This window comes from Perognathus longimembris, chromosome 12 (genome assembly GCF_023159225.1).
Source record: "Perognathus longimembris pacificus isolate PPM17 chromosome 12, ASM2315922v1, whole genome shotgun sequence".
NCBI lineage: Eukaryota > Metazoa > Chordata > Mammalia > Rodentia > Heteromyidae > Perognathus > Perognathus longimembris.
The window spans coordinates 13,157,566-13,174,683 of record NC_063172.1 but is presented as its reverse complement, the minus strand read 5'-3'; the positions used below and the strand labels follow the sequence as shown (position 1 = coordinate 13,174,683).

The 17,118-nt window shown below is 43.3% G+C and overlaps 1 protein-coding gene across 1 annotated transcript; it reads left to right on the top strand.

The window, feature by feature from the left end:
* The first annotated feature begins 496 nt into the window (after positions 1 to 496).
* On the top strand, positions 497 to 15,851 carry Ntaq1 (N-terminal glutamine amidase 1). The gene is made up of 6 exons (XM_048358948.1): positions 497 to 688; positions 6,941 to 7,040; positions 7,528 to 7,578; positions 9,947 to 10,095; positions 10,832 to 10,956; positions 15,204 to 15,851. The coding sequence occupies exons 1-6, from the start codon at positions 582 to 584 to the stop codon at positions 15,311 to 15,313; spliced, it is 642 nt and encodes a 213-aa protein (XP_048214905.1). The 5' UTR covers positions 497 to 581; the 3' UTR covers positions 15,314 to 15,851.
* The last annotated feature ends 1,267 nt before the right edge of the window (positions 15,852 to 17,118 follow it).

Here is a 17,118-nt window from a genome sequence, read left to right as displayed (position 1 = left end):
AGTTTTAAAACATTTTTCCCCCCTTACTATATCAAGAGTTTGATAGTTCCGACCCGATATATACAGAACTCCAAATTAAAAAAAAAAGTTTAAAAATAGCGAGATTTGGAGTGCGATCCCTAATGCACTTCTACTTGGACTCAGCAACCTCTTTCCTCTTTCCCGGGCTCCCGCAGCTTCTCTTATTTTAGTGTCTCATCTGGTTTTTCCATCCCGGGCGAAGGCCATTGACCCGCAATTACCCTCCCGTCACGATGGCCACACCCCGACCACGCCCCCAAACCTCACGTGGCCCAGTTCTGCCGGCTCAGGCTCCGCCCACGCAGGACCACGCCACTTCAGCGCCCAGGCTCCGCCCACCGAGAACTGGCACCGCCCCCTCAAAAGCTCCACGCACTCCATCCTCAAGGCGCCGCTCGCCCCGCCCAGTTCCCGCCCACCATGTCCTGGGCCCCGCCACCCGGAAACTGCCTCCGCTGTCCCAGGCTCCGCCCACTCTGCCCCTTGAACCGGCGTCTACCGTGGCCGGTTGGCTAACTTCTTCCCGCCGGTGGCGTCGGTGAGCTCCCCTGGGCCGGGCCATGGAGGGGGGCGGCCCCACCAGTGCCGCCGCCGCCGCTGCCGCTGCCGCGCGCTACCAGCCGGTCTGCCCCGCGCGGGAGGCCTGTGTCTACAGCAGCTGCTATTGGTGAGGATGCGGGCGCGGGCGCAGGGGGCCGGCCCGGCGCGCGGGCCGCGGAGCACCGCCTCCTCCAGGCCCGTTTCCCAGGCCTGCTTTGGCGATTTGTGGGATGGAGGAGCGCGGGCTCGAGCCTGGGCTCCGCAGTTGGGCGTGGGCTGCGGGCCGCGGGCTGCGAGCCGGCCATGGAGCGGGGCCGGCGGTGGTGCGCTCCCGGCCTCCGCCTGGCGCTTTTCGGCTGGACTTGCTTGGCAGGTCCCAGGGCTTGGAGGCGGGGAAGGTGAATTGGGGGGGGGGGAGGGCGAGGGTGAGCGCAGGAAACCTTAGTCACTGCAGGACCTTGTGTGCTTTCCGACTGGCGAGCCGATCTATTTAAATTTGGAAGAAATCGGAGACACCAGAGAGTTTGTTTTGAATCTATTAAATTGGGACGACATCGGAGATACCAGAGCGTGTGTTAATTTCCCCAAGGTCGCTCAGCTTTTAGCCAGGAGTCCAGTTCCGGCCCTCCTGGCACCAGATGCGGTGGTTACCCGAGGTCTGCGCAGCTTTCTCGTTTCTTGTATCAGGCTGCAGAAGGATTCCGGCAAGGAGAGAGTTTATTAAGAACTGTAAAAGTTTGGGCTGGGAAGGTGGCTTAGTGGTAGAGTGCTTGCCTTGCATGCATGAAGCCCTGGGTTCGATTCCTCAGTACTGCATGAACAGAAAAAGCTGGAAGTGGTGCAGTGGCTCAAGTGGTAGAGTGCTAGCCTTGAGCAAAAAGAATCCAGGGATCGTGCTCAGGCCCTCAGTTCCAGCCCCAAGACTGGCGAAACACACACACAACACAACACAACACACACACACACACACACACACAGAATTGTAAAAAGTTTATTAAGAGAAAGAAAAATATGTCCCCACAGAGGAGAGCAGGTCATCTCATAGAGATCTATGATCGATTTCTTTGGGTTTTTTGTTTTGTTGGCATTTAAGGGGAAGTTTCTAAGATTCCAGTCCAAGCACTGCCTTCTTGCTGTAAATTGACAGTTGGTTTGTGCTAGGTCCTTACTTCACTGATGTTCCAGAAGCAACCATGAGAAGCTTACTGGGGGTTAAGACCTGAGGGAGAATCATGGTTCACAGCTAGGCCAAGTAGGAGAGTTGAGAGACTTTTATCTCCGATTACCCACCAAGAAGCCAGAAGTGCATCTGTGGCTCAAGTGATAGAGCTTTATCCTTGAGTGGAAAAAGCTAAGGGATATAGTGTCCAGGCCCTGAGTTCAATCCACAGTATGGGCACCCTCCCCGCCTCTCCTCCCAGTACAGTGTGGTGATAATAACATTTATCAGTGAAAGGGCAATTTGATGTCAGAGTGACTGATTTTTGACTGGAACTTGTTTTGCTGATTATAGTGGTTGGTTGGGTTCCTGTTCCTTTCTTAAACATCCTGGGTTTTTTAAAAATCTCTTTTCTTTTTCTTTTTTGGTCCGTTTGGTTGCCATCTGTTTGACCAGGGTCAGAAGGTTGCCTTTTAACGTAGATCCTGCCAGATGGCCTCCTTTGAAGTCCTTTGCTTATACATTCCCGTGAAAAGTTAAATCTTAGGAGACTTTTGGTGCCAGCAATGTGTTTTCTCCCAGGCACATCACGGCTGTCCTTGTCAGCTATGATGGACTTGGCCCCAGGAACTTGGGACATTTTTAATTTATAGCAAATAAAAGTTAGAAGGGCTAAGCTCTTGTGGCTCATGCCTGTAATTCTGGCTACTCAGGAGGGTGAGAACTGAGGATTGCAGTTCGAAGCCAGCCGGGGCAGAAAAGTCCATGAGACGCTTATCTCCAGTTAACCACCAGAAAACTGGAAGTGGCTCTATGGCTGAAAGTGGTAGAGCACTATCCTTGAGTGAAAAAGCTCAGGGACAGCTGCCAGGCCCTGAGTTCAAGCTCCATGACTGACCACAAAAAGTTATAAGACCTATCAAGGAGAGGTCTGAGTGGGAAATTTTCTAAACCTAGTGGTGACTCATGCCTATAATTCTACCTTTTCAGGAGTCTGAACATTGAGGGTCAAAGCTAGCCCAGGAACTCAATTCTCAGAGACTCTATCTTCAGTGAACCACCAAAACGCTGGAAGTGGAGGTGTGGCTGAAGTGGTAGAGCATCAGCCGTGAGCTGGGTGAAAGCAGAGTGAGTGAGGTCCTGAGTTCAAGTACTGGTACAGGTCAAAAACAAACAGACAAGTGGTCAGATCTTAAGGATCTTACATTTTGGTGGGGGGGGGAAAGCAGACAAATGAACCATGTTTGATGGTGTAAGGTCATTAGATAATAGGGCAGAGAGAAAAGATGGTAACATTCTTTTCCTATAAGGATACTTAAGGAAGAAATTACTAATGTGGTACCAATGAACAGAGATCTGAAGAGAAAGGATGGGAGCTTTGTGGATATTAGAGGAAGGTCCAGCAGTAAAACAGATGTAGAGACTTTGAGAAGGAAGTATACTGTGAACACGGTACCCTGGTTTGCCTGATGTCCTTGCAGACCTTGCTGTTCTATGGTTCCTAGGAGAAATAAGCTAAGGCTCTGAATTCAGACTTGATTGCTGTTTTGTGGATGCTTGATTCATTTTTCCCACAATGCCATCAATCTTTAGCTAGAGACTCGCCACCTTTCAACAAATCTCAAATTTTCATTTTATCACTTAAAAGTAAGCACATTAACTTTTGGTTTTGGGGAGCACATTTGTATTTATTTATTTGTCAGTACAGAGTATAAGTTCAGGACCTTGACCCTGCTATAAGCAGGTACTCTACAGCTTGAGTCATGTCCCCAGTCATTTTTGCTTGCTTGCTTTTCTTTTCTTTTTCTTTTTTCTTTTCTTATATGCTGGTCCTGGACCTTGAACTCAGGGACTGGGCATCATCTCTGAACTTTTGTGCTCAAGGCTAGCACTTTCTCACTTTAGCCATAGCTCTACATCTGGCTTTTGATGATTAATTGGAGACATAAGTCACATGGACTTACCTGCTGGGGTTGCCTTCAAACCTCCACCTTTAGATCTCAGCCTCATGAATAGCTAGTATTACAGGCTCTAGCCACCAGCACCAGGTTATTTTATTTATTTATTTATCTATCTATCTATCTATCTATCTATTTATTTATTTATTTATTGCCAGTCCTGGGGCTTGGACTCAGGGCCTGAACACTGTCCCTGGCTTCTTTTTGCTCAAGGCTAGCACTCTACCACTTGAGCCACAGCACCACTTCTGGCCATTTTCTATATATGTGGTGCTGGGGAATTGAACCCAGGGCTTCATGTATACAAGGCAAGCACTCTTGCCACTAGGCCATATTCCCAGCCCTTTACTTTTTTTTTTTTTTTTGCCTGTCCTAGACCGTGAACTCAGGGCTTGAGCACTGTCCCTGGCTTCTTTTTTGCTCAAGGCTAGCACTCTGCCACTTGAGCCACAGCGCCACTTCTGACCATTTTCTGTATATGTGGTGCTGAGGAATCAAACCCAGGGCCTCATGTATATGAGGCAAGCACTCTTGCCACTAGGCCATATTCCCAGCCCCCCTTTACTTATTTTTTGAACAGGGTTTTGTGGAGTTCCCCCCCCCCCCCCAGGTTGACTTGAACTGTAATCCTATTTATTGAGATGGGATCTCATAAACTTTTTGCCCTGGGTGACCTCAAGCTGTGGTCCTCCCCATCATTACGCTAGTAGTTGGGATTAATAAGAATAAGTCACTGTGCCTGGGACCATTTGCTTTACTTTGGAAGCATATCTTCACAAAATTAAGTTCAGGGAAACACAACAGATTTCACAATGATTCACACACCACGGAATGATAACCGTTATGGCCTGCAAACTTATCAGCTGAGCTGCACAGTGCATGCATGCATATCTGTTCTTGAAATTAATTTTCTGCTTGGTCAGAACCATGTGCAGTAGACCCACGAATAAGGCGGTCTTACCTTCAGCAGAGAAGCTGGCACGTTTGGAGGGAGTGAGCTGATGCACAAATAGCAGATGATTTTGACTGGGCATGGTGGCTTGTGTCTGTGTTCTCAGCTCCTCTGTGGGGGAGCTAGGGAGGATCAAGGTTGGAGGGCAGTCTGTACAAAAAGTTGATGAAACCCCGCTGGAACAAATAACCTGGGTGTGATGATATGTGCTTATCATCCCAGCGATGCAGGAGAGCATAGACAGAATTGTGTCAAAGGCTGGCCCTGCACAAGACATGAGAATCTTTTTCTTTTCTTCCTGATCCTTTCCTGGGGCTTAAACTCAGAGCTCAGGTGCTGCTCCTAAGCCTCTTTGTGCTCAAGGCTAGTTGCTCTGCCACTTGAGCCACAGCACCACTTCTGGCTCTTTCTGTTTATGTGGTACTAAGGAATTGAACGCAGGGCTTTGTGTATGCTAGGCAAGCACTCTAGCACTAAGCCACATTCCCAGCCCATCTTTTGTTTTTTGATGCCAATACTGGGCTTGAACTCAGGGCCTGTAGCTTTTGCACTCCTGGCTGGTGCTCTACCACTTGAACCATAGCTTTACTTCCAACTTTTTTGGTGGTTAATTGGACGTAAGAGTCTCACAGACTGTGAACTGTGATTCTCAGCTCTCAGCCTCTTGAGTAGCTAGGGGTATAGGCATGAGCAACAAGGCACCAGACTCCTTTCTGCTTTCTGTATGGATCTTCTGAAGCCTTCTAGAAGATTTTATGTTTGGACCTATATGCCTCTTCTCTGTAAGCTTGAATTTACCAGATCTTCCAAGCATGTACTTAGCACAGTGTTTCATAGGCTCTTGATGATGCTTACATGAAATTCTCTAGAAACTTTTATAGACCAGACAGGCAAATATTTTCTCAAAATTAGATTTTGATATCTCTTACTTTTTGGAAGGCCTTGGGGGAAATCCCAGAACTTCCTCTAGAATATTACATAACATTTCCTGATCTTTGTATTCAGGAGCCTTCTTCCCAAAACATCCATCCTGCCTGCTGAGGTGAGCAGGGAGCCAATGTTAATAACCCAAGGCTTATTAACCCAGTAAACCAATGTTTATTGACTATCTACCATATTCTTTGAGATTGTACATTTTACAGAGGAGATAGCAGAAGCTCAGAGTTGTCAGGAAGTTCAGAATATCTTATCTTCTTTGTTTGTGGCCCACTTGGAATTTCTTCTGTGTCTCAAGTCTTTCCCAAAGATTCTAGTGTCTTGGTATAGCATTCTGCCTCTAATCTGTCTTCCTCCACAAGAACTACCTAGGAGCTGTGTGTGTCTAGAGAGGTCTGTGCTCATGGTGCAGGTCAGCTGACAGGTTGGGGAGATTTTTTTTTTCTTTTTTCGCCAGTGCTGGAGCTTGAACTTAGGGCCTGAGTGCTGTCCTGGCTTCTTTTTGCTCAAGGCTAGCACTCTGCTTCTTGAGCCACAGTGCCCCTTCTTGCTTTTCCTATATATGTGGTGCTGAGGAATCCAACACAGGGCTTCATGTATATAAGGTAAGCATTCTACCACTAGGCCATATTCCCAGCCCTGAGGAGATGTTTTAAAGGAGACTCTTGCTAGCCAGTTCATTGGATAAGAAGGTGTTTCAGGTCATTCCCAATGATTTTTGTGTGTGTGTGTAGGGATCATATTGTGATCTGAACAGAGGGCCTTTTGCTAGGCAGATGCCCTACTACTTGTGCTAGGGCCTACAGTTACTATTATATTTTTTAAAATGTCATCCTTTAAAAAAATTTTTTTTGGTGCTAGTCTTGGAGCCTGCCTTCCCTTCCTTCCTTCCTTCCTTCCTTCCTTCCTTCCTTCCTTCCTTCCTTCCTTCCTTCCTTTCCTTCCTTCCTTCCTTCCTTCCTTCCTTCCTTCCTTCCTTCCTTCCTTCCTTCCTTCCTTCCTTCCTTCCTTCCTTCCTTCCTTCCTTCCTTTCTTTCTTTCTTTCTTTCTTTCTTTCTTTCTTTCTTTCTTTCTTTCTTTCTTTCTTTCTTTCTTTCTTTCTTTCTTTCTTTCTTTCCCCCTCAAGGTAGTGCTCTGCCACTTGAGCCACACCTCTACTTCTGGCTTTTTTGGGGCAGTTAGTTGGTGATAAGAGTCCTGTGGGCTTTCCTTCAGAGACTGACTTTCAGCTGTGATCTTCAGATCTCAGCTTCTTGAGTAGCTAGGATTACTGGTGTGAGCCACTAGTGTCCTGCAAAAGATCATCACTCTTCTGTTCAAACTTTGAAAGACAGAATATTTACTTTTAGTTATATTAACAATTTTTTATTTCAGTGAGGAAAATATTTGGAAGCTCTGTGAATACATCAAAACTCATGAACGGTGTCCTTTACAAGAGTGCTATGCTGTCTTCATATCAAATGAGAGGAAGATGGTAAGTTGGTAAGTGATTGATTGTAGGAAGAAAATGAGACAGGGATGCAGCTCTGTGGTACAGTGCTTACCTAGCATGGATGAGGCCGTGGATTCAATCCCTAGCACTGCAGAAAACAAAAATAACAACACAAACCTCAAGTAAGGAAGATTTAGGATGACCTTAGAAGCTACATATATCATGGATTTAGTATTGTTTTAAAATGTTCTCTGAAAACTAGTAACGTGACCAAGGGTGCTGATACGTACCTGTAATCCCAGCTGCTCGGGAGGCAGAGATCAGGAGGATTGTGGTCTGAGCTTTTGTGTTAACAGTACTTACTTACACTTGGAAGGATTTAGATTTGTTCTTATATAGTCTTTCATTGTAATTGTTGGTTGCTCAGAAATAGTTTTTCTCGTGTGTGTGTGTGTGTGTGTGTGTGTGTGGCTGTGCAGAATCTACAAGTAGTTTAAGTGACACTCATGGATATTGCTGTATTTTGTAGATTCCTATCTGGAAACAGCAAGCGAGACCTGGGAATGGACCTGTGATCTGGGTAAGACAGCCACTCCAGGAGCCTCTGCTGCCTTCTTCCTCGTGACCCCAGGGTGTTCTGTGAGCTCTGCTAAAACAGACTTGAGGACTGGGAGGAAATGCCTATGAAAATTAGTAGTATGTGGATCTTTTTGAGATTACGTGTATTTCATATAAGGTAGAATGTATATAAATATATGTATACATATGTGTGTATATACTTTTTTCATTCTTGTAGCTGTAGTTTAACAGCAATCTTTCATAATAAGGATTATTTACTTAGAAACAAAAGTAAAAACATAAAAACAGAACTATAAAGCTAGGCGCCAGTGGCTCAAGCCTGTAATCCTAGCTACTTGGGAGGCTGATATCTGAGGATTGCAGTTTTGAAGTTGGCCAAGACTGGAAAGTTCGTGAGACTCTTATCTCCAATTAACCACCAAAAAGCTGGAGGTAGAGAACATGGCTCAAGTAGAGCACTAGCCTTGAGTGAAAAATCCAAGGGACAACACCCAGGCCTTGCCTTGAAGCCCTAGTACCAGCACAAGCAAAAAGCCAGAAACAAAGGAACTATATAATGAGTTGAAGATATTTTCTGGCAGGGAGTGGGAAAGATTAGAAAAAGTATCTTGGAGGAGAAAGGCCTGGATCTGGAGTAGGTAAGGACACAGGGCAAAGGTCACAGTGATGGAGGAAGCAGGCCCAGTGGAGGGAAAGAGGCCATTAGAGGGGCAGCGGCTCCTAGTTCGTTTATCCAGAGGAAGAGGACTACAGGGAGTACAGTCTGTTGTTAGTGCTATTTCTACTTTCAAAAGACGGGGCTGCAGCTCCGGAAGCATACCGGCTCTGAGCATGCAGCCTTCTAGTCTCAGTTTCTTGCCTTTTTCCACAGGGAAAATAGGCTCAAGGGAAAATACTTTTGCAAAGTGTTTTATAAATGCAGAGGTGCTATAGCACGTGAGGTGGTGATACAGAGGTGGTCAGATTTAGAAGCTGTTTTGGTGTGCCCTGTGAGCAGTTTTTTCCAGACGGACTGAAGTACCAGCCTGCACGCACATTCCTTGATAATCCTGAGATCTTTTGGGCCCTTGGCTGGTGGTGGCAGTTTCTTGTGTCTGGGAAGAGTGACAAGTGGCATCTACATCCCCTTGAGCTGGCGTGGAAGCTGTTGTTATCCTTCCCCCCTTCATGAATGGGCTGAGAGGCTACACATGAAAGCCAAACAAGTTGGTTGACTTTTTAATTGTTTGTGCCATTCCTGGGGCTTGAACTCGGGCCTGCGTTCTGTCCCTGAGCTTTTGTGCTCAAGCCTAGCACTCTACCACTTGAGCTACAGCTCCACTTTTTTTGGCTTTATTTTTTTGGTAGCTAATTGAAGATGAGAGTCTCATATGTTTTCTGCCTGAGCTGGCTTTGAACCATGATTCTCAGATCTTAGCTTCCTAAGAGGCCAGGATTACAGGTGTGAGCCACTGGCTCCCTGCTCTATTTTGAATTTTGAAAAAAAGATTTAATTGAAAAAGTATACAAACTAGAAACCAACGTTCTCTCTCCATACTAACTTCAAGAAGTTCCCTTTGTTAATAATTTGGAGGGTTAGTAAGCTTTCTGCCAACATAACACTATTGGAGATCAGTCAACTTAGAAGAAAGCCTCTCCCTTTCCACACTGGGATTTGAACTCCACTTTGTGCTTGTTAGGTAGGCACTCTGCTACTTAGCCATTTTTTGGTTTGGCTGTTTTTCAGTTAGGGTTTTTCTCCTGAGTTGGGCTTGAACCTCTTACCTTCCATGTAGCTAAGTCTATAGGAATGTACCACCACTGTCTTTATTTGTTGAGTTCTCACTGACTTTTCCTGGGCTGGCCTCAGACAATGATGCCATTTTCCTCAGAAGTTACTATTTCTGGTGGCTGCATAGTATCCTGTCATATGTCTTATAGCTTATTTTTAATATTCTAATTTTAATTTTTGTATCATTTTTGTACCATTTCATCTCATAATAGACTTTGGGTTGTTTCAGAATTTTTACCACTATTAATGCTTCACAAATTTTCTGTGTGTGTGTATGTGTGTGTGTGTGTATGTGTGTGTGTGTCTGTACCTTTATATCCTTATGGCCAACTATTTTTTCTGTAAGATAGTTTCCTAGAGGTAAAATGGTTGGGTCAAAGGATGCCTATTTAACACATATATATGAACATTCCGTTATTTGTTTAGCTGTTTCCCTATCACTGCACGTTGGTCTGTTGTTAGGGTCTTGTGTTTGTTTCCTTTTACTTTCCTAAGGAGGGCTTCCAGCTGGTTTTGGATCACATTTGTACCTTGATCCTGAACCATGGAAATCACTCTCCTAGAGTAGCTGTGTTAACATGAGCGATTTCCCTTTCAGGATTACCATGTTGTTTTGCTTCATGAGTCAAGTGGAGGACAGAGCTTCATTTATGATCTGGATACCCTCTTGCCATTTCCCTGCCCATTTCACACTTACGTAGAGGATGCTCTTAAGTCTGATGATGACATTCACCCACAGTTTAGGAGGTAAGGGAATCCAGTCATGATTTCTTGGTTTTCTGCGTAAGACCTTTATGATTTCCTACTTTTTTTTTTTAACCTTTGCATTTGCTTTGTACTGTTCACTTATCCTGGCCTCAGCACTGATTGTATATTTTTTTTCCTTGAGGACCAAGAAGTTGGGGATTTCTCCCACACCCTTGTTTTTGTGTGTGTGTGTGTGTGTGTGTGTGTGTGTGTGTGTGTGTGTGTGAGAGAGAGAGAGAGAGAGAGACAGAGAGAGAGAGAGAGGGGTGTGACTCATGCTGTCAAAATTGACGGCTATGAAAGCAACATTGGAAGATTCTACCCACTGCCCTGCTGCATTACTGAGTAAATGAAGGCAACAGATCTGTTTCTGTATCTTTGTTGCTTTTTGGATTTCATTTTCCATGGCTTCTTTTTTTTTTTTTTGGCCAGTCCTGGGGCTTGGACTCAGGGCCTGAGCACTGTCCCTGGCTTCTTCTTGCTCAAGGCTAGCGCTCTGCCACTTGAGCCACAGCGCCACTTCTGGCCATTTTCTGTATATGTGGTGCTGGGGAATTGAACCCAGGGCCTCATGTATACGAGGCAAGCACTCTTGCCACTAGGCCATATCCCCAGCCCCAATGGCTTCTTAATAGATAACAAGGCCATAAAAATGTACGAGTGGTTTTGTGCCTGTCATAGAGAATTAGTGCGTATAAAAACTAAGTTAGATAAGCATGTATTGATTTACCTGCAGGAAATTTAGAGTGATCTGTGCAGATTCTTACTTGAAGAACTTTGCCTCTGACCGATCTCACATGAAAGACTCCAGCGGGAACTGGAGGGAGCCTCCTCCACTCTATCCATGCATTGAAACAGAAGGTGAGAGGTGCCTTCTTGGGGTTTCTCTCCCATCACTAGTAAACCAGCCATCTGGACAGTCAAGGTCAAGAGGGAGGGCTAGATCTGCGTGTTTCTTAGATTCAGATACTGAGGCATAGAGAATAGGACTGCAGGGCCTAAGAACTCCACAGAGGAAAGGAGTTGAGCAGTAGGCCCATGGCCCTAGCACATGTTCTGCATATTAGAAGTACTGCTAGGAAGTGGGGCTGTGGCTCAAAGTGGTAAGAAGTACCGCTGGGACATAGAGCATCTTGTTAAGGTGACAGAAATTTCCATTGCATCCTTATGATGTGGGAGATGTCATTTCGGTGACCTTGTAATAAATCTGTGTTTGAGGGGGATGAGAGTCAACAGGTTTTATTATATCACTAGTTCATTACACACTTATAGGCCGCCATCCAATTGATAATTGCCTGAGATTTAAGAAGATGCAGCCCTATTTCTGTTGCCTGGCACTCATACACATCTACAGCATTATTTATGATTCTAAGCCATTCACAACCTTCCACTTTATTGGTGAGATCATCCTGGCACATTCCTGTACAGTCATTAGTGAAGTACTCTGGAAGCTAAGAAGGATTCTGGGAAATTAGTAGCAGTAGTGTTTGTTAATAATTCATCAAGGTAGAGCTGTTTGAAGGGAGTGAACATTGAAAAGAGTATTCAGACTGAGGTTGAAGGCTCTCTGAAAAGCTCTTACTATATAATTCAAATAAATTAGGTGAGATTGCTTCTGGTATACTATCTGCTTCCGCCCTCGTAATTAGAACTAGGAAAGCACCTGCCTTTGGAGAAGACTTCTTGGGCCTACCTCATCGTTTCAGGTGACTTACTATACAGAGCCTGGTTTGGGTAGTGTTATATTAGCTGTAACTCATTTTTATTTTAGACAACGTAAGAGCTGCCTGGCAAATGACAGGCATTTAGTAAGCATGACCTTATTAGCCCATTTGCCGCTTCTTCATGGATGTTTGTTTTTCTGCTTTGATGGTATTCAGGTTGAACACCAGGCTTTGTCTTTTCTATACAGATGCTCTACTACTGTGTCATGCCTCCGACCCTTATGTGCTGGTCTTTCATGTCTCAACGTGCATGTAGACCAAGAGGCTTCTATTTCAGCTTCCTGCTGTAGCTACGTGCTGCCCATTGTGAGAGCTGCTTCTGTTGAGATAGAGTCTCATGAACTTTTGTCTAGACTGGTCTGGAACTTCATTCCTCCCGCTCTCTGCCTCCCTCAAAGCTAGGATGATAAACACACAACTTCACATGTAGTTATTGGTTGAGATGAGGTCTTGCCCAGTTGGGTAAAAACTGGTTGAGATGAAATCCTGCCCAGTGGGGCAAATTTTCCCATGACTGTCTCAATCTCAGCCTTCTAAGTTTCTAGAATTTCAGGCTTGAAGCACATGTCTGGTTTAGTCCTTTGCTTTTGATGAATGTTCATGGGGTACTCTTTTGGCTAGCCTCTTAACATACAATTAATTTGTCATTGTTACCCAGTGAGTCTGGTTTTGTTTGTTTGTTTTTGCCAGAAGTGGAGTTTGAACTCAGATTCTTGCCCTTATAGGCTGGTGTTCTACTGCCCCTAGACTGAGGCCAGTTTTATCTTCATCATAGGATAAATGAGTAAAATGATGAGCATGTGGTTAAGCCTTGTAGGTAATGGTATACAGGTGGAGGTGACAGGTCAGGTCACTTTGCTGGAGGAGAGATTTCTGATGGGTGCAGTCCTTTTTGGCTTTATATTTATGTAGCTAAAGTTCATCACAGGCTTCCTGAACTTGACTGAATCTATACTAAAGTGTGGCATACAGGTGTTGACTTCTCAGGAGGTTTAACCAGATTGTAATGTTCTGGCATGTGGTAAATTGACTACCTCAAACGATTTATTTATTCATTTTGGCCAGTCCTGGAGCTTTATTTATTTACTTATTTATTTTGGCCCAATCCTGGACTGGGGGCCTGAGCACTGTCCCTGGCTTCTTTTTGCTCAGTGCTACAACTCTACTACTTGAGCCACAGCGCCACTTCCACCCTTTACTGTTTATGTGATACTGAGAAATTGAACCCAGGGCTTTATTCATGCAAGGCAAGCACTCTACCACTAAGTCACATTCCCAGCCCAAACTCTGTCATTTATTCAAGGAATATGTTAGAAGTTCAGATAAATGTGAATTATTCTTAGTGTTGTTTTACAAAAAATAAAGGCTTAAAAAGAAAAAAAAGTGTTCAAGAAACAGATTTTAAGTGGATGTCTAACCATTTTGTACAGTGAATAACCACTTGAAGTTAGGAATGAAAGGAAGGTAGGCAGGTTCTGCTGGAGGATGGTTTCTGGTGGGAGGGGCAGGGTGAAGGGTGAGAGTGAATGTGATTGAAGCACTTCATATACACTTGGGAAATCAGAACCATAAACCTGTAGATGATGGAGAGGACGATGGAGAGGGTGAATTTGACTAAGGTATATTGTCTACATATATGGAAAATATCACAGTGAAATCCCCACTGTAAAACTATATATACTAATAAAAATGTTAGAAACGCCCCTCCCCCATGCATTAATAATCACAACTTTATTCAGTTTCATTCAGTGGGTGGAAATAAAACTATGGTCACTTTAAAGGGTTTTCAAAACTTTTTATTTTTAAGCCAGGTGCTGGTGGCTTATGCCTGTAATCCTTGCAACTCAGGAGGCTGAGTGAGATCTGAGAATTGCAGTTTGAAGCCAGAATGGTCAGAAAAGTCCGTGAGACCCCTATCTCCAGTAAATGACACAGAAAAAGTTGGAAGTGGCACTGTGACTCAAGTGGTAGAGCACTAGCCTTGAGCAAAAAGATCAGGGACAGTGTACGGGCCCAGAGTTTAAGCCTCAGGACCAACACACACACAAAAACATTATTTTAATTTTAGTTGATATAAATATGTGTGTGCAGGTAGCTTAGTTGTATGCTGACTTAACTAAATTCCTTTGGTATTTGCCCAGGAGTGCTATAGCAAGTTCTATTTTTAGTTTTTGAGGAACCTTGATACTAATTTCCCCAGTAGCTGTACAAATTTATATTCCTTCCAACTGTGTGTAAAGGTTCCTCCTCTCTTCTCCTATTCTCACTAGCATTTGTTACTTTTTGTTTTTTTTTGTAACTTCCATTTTGATTGGGATGCGAGAATCTCAGTGTAGTTTTGATTTGCATTTCCTTTATTTCAAGAATGTTTAACATTTCTTCCAGTGTGCTTGTTTTGAGACCTCTCTATTCAGGTAATTTGTCCATTTATTAACTGGATTGTTTGTTCTTTTGGTGTTTTAAGTTCTGAATCTTCATGTGTTCTGAATGTTATTGCTTTAAATAAATAGCTGGCAAATATTTCCCACTGGGTAGGTTTCCTTTTTATTCTGGTGATTGTTTCCTTTGCTGTGTAGAAGCTTTTTAACTTGATATAATCTCATTTATTTTTACTTCCTGAGAAGCTGGAATCTTGTTCAGAAAGGTGTTCCCTGTGTCTATGTCTTCAAGGGTTTTTTTTTCTCTTCTGTTTTCCCCTAGCAGTTTCAAAGCTTGAGGTCTTGGATCTATTTTTGAGTTAATTATTATTCAGGATGAGAGACAAGGATCTAGTTTCAGTTGTCTACATGTGGTTATCCAGTTTTCCCAACACTATTTGTTGTACAGATTGTCTTTTCTGTCACATATGTTTTGGTGACTTTGTCAAAAACCCGATTGTCTGTAGATGTGTTTTTTGGTTCTTCTATTCTATTGGTCTTAGGGCAGTTTTTCAGCCCAGTACCATTGCAGTTTGTTTCTATGGCTCTGTATGTGTTATCTGAATTCAGGTATTATGATACTTCCAGTATTGCTGTTTTTACTCAAGATTGTTTTGACTATTTGTGATCTTTTTGTACTTTCAAATAAATTTTGGAATTCACTGTTCTGTTTCCATGAAAAATGACATTGGAATCAGCAGAAATAGTGTGGTGAAAACGACTGTACAACCACAAGCAATGTACAGATTCAGTGTAATCCCTATGAAAATGACAATATCAGTGGGTGTGTGATGTTTTGTCATGATTAGATTGACATGCATTTGAAGCAAGAATCTCAAATGATCTTGAATCCCTATCTGTTTGAATAATTTCCCATTCTCTTATTTTCCTGGATTTTTTTTTTTTTTTTTTGCTGTTCACCCCAGATTGTGTTTTCAGCAGACATTTCTTTCATATGTTTTTCCAGACTCCAAAATGAACCTGGACGATTTCATCAGCATGGATCCTGATGTGGGATGGGGAGCTGTCTATACACTATCAGAATTTGTACATCGGTTTAGCAGTAAAAACTGCTAAGCTTGACATCAGGACATGGAACTGTGGAGAAATTCTAGAACACGACGAGCCATCCATTCATTTAGGACAGCACAATTATGGAACAGTTGGCTTGGAGTTAAGTTCTTCTCTCTTAATTCAATTGGGTAGAAACATGAATGGATGTAAATATAAATGAAGGAAATGAAACCTTTCCTTTGGAACTGGAGATCTACTACTGAGTTACCCCTAGCCAAAAAAGGCCTTAGGTTCAGTTCTTATAATTATAATGATGCCTTTAGTATTTATTTTTGTGATCCAGATCATAAAAACAAGTCTTTCCTTTTGATGATGTCAGGTTATAGTATGTAATTGTTAAACATTCCTGTAGCTCATTTGTTAGAATGTGATGGTCTTATTGAGGTAGAAGTATGGATGTGGAGCCTTTTGTCTTTTCTGGATGCTTCCTGTGTTTCTTGCTACACTGTAAGCAACTCTTGGCAGGGCTATGAATGGTGGCTCTGTGATTCTCTAATGCCCACAAGAGATGCCCCTAGGGCTGGGGATATGGCCTAGTGGCAAGAGTGCTTGCCTCTAATACATGAAGCCCTGGGTTCGATTTCCCAGCACCACATATACAGAAAACTGCCAGAAGTGGCGCTGTGGCTCAAGTGGCAGAGTGCCAGCCTTGAGCAAAAAGAAGCCAGGGACAGTGCTCAGGCCCTGAGTCCAAGGCCCAGGACTGGCAAAAAAAAAAAAAAAAAGAGATGCCCATAAAACATTTCTAGAGACAGCGCTGCTGCTTGGAAAGGGACAATATTGTAGGCTGAATCAGCAATAAGTATTAGTCATTTTGGACTATCATGGTTTAAAGAAATCTTTGCAGTTCTCTTGGGCTGAGTGTTATTTATATATGGTTTTAAATAAAATTGACTTAAAATTAATTTTGCTTTGAAGATGTTTTTCTTTTGTGATTAAAATTAGAGCCTTGAACATGGACATGCTAGGCAAGAGTTTTACCATTGAGCTATATCCTCAGCTCTTTATGTCCATCTTGACATGAAACACATAAGAATATTGCTCATAGATGGAGATGTATGGGTTGCTGTAAAATACATTGATCACATTTACCTTCTTGAGGATGTCTTGGAAATCTGGCTTCACCCTTACCATTCCAAATAAAAGACATTTGGCTTCAGCCTGGTATTAGGGTATCAGGCTCTTAATCATGTTTTTATGGACCTGGTGTATAGCAAAAACCTTATTTTCTAATTTGGTCCTTCTAACCAGAATGTCCAGGTATTTTTTTCATAGATGAAAAAAAGAAAAAGTTTCTACTTGTTAAGAAAATTCTACTTATTCAGCAACTTTCATTTCACATGAGTCCTCAGCCCTGAGCCGTGGGGGGAAGAACTACAGTCAGCTACTCAAGAGTCAAAGGAATGCTACTTTCCCTGCTCAGCTAACAAGGAAGATTCTGGAAGTAAATGAACTTCTTACTGTGTAAGAATACAGGTCCACGCTCTCAAGTTCTTTGGTGACTTCAAGCTAAATATGGACCCCACACTTAGATATCTTCATTGAATTTCAGATGGTTCTTTAAAAAGTTCGTGGCTGTCAGGAAGAAGATAAATTTTGTCAGGCTGCACAACAGAAGTACTTTATCCTGAGCAAGAAGTATCAAGAGAGATCAAAGGACTGTAATGTGATGTACAAATCACATTTTGGGGGGCCTATTTTATGAGCATGTTTTCAATCTGGTATTCCAAATTATGTTCAGTACAGATAGATCAGATAGTGTCTATGTGGATGTTTGGAAGTCCCCAACTACCTTGCCTTGAAATGGA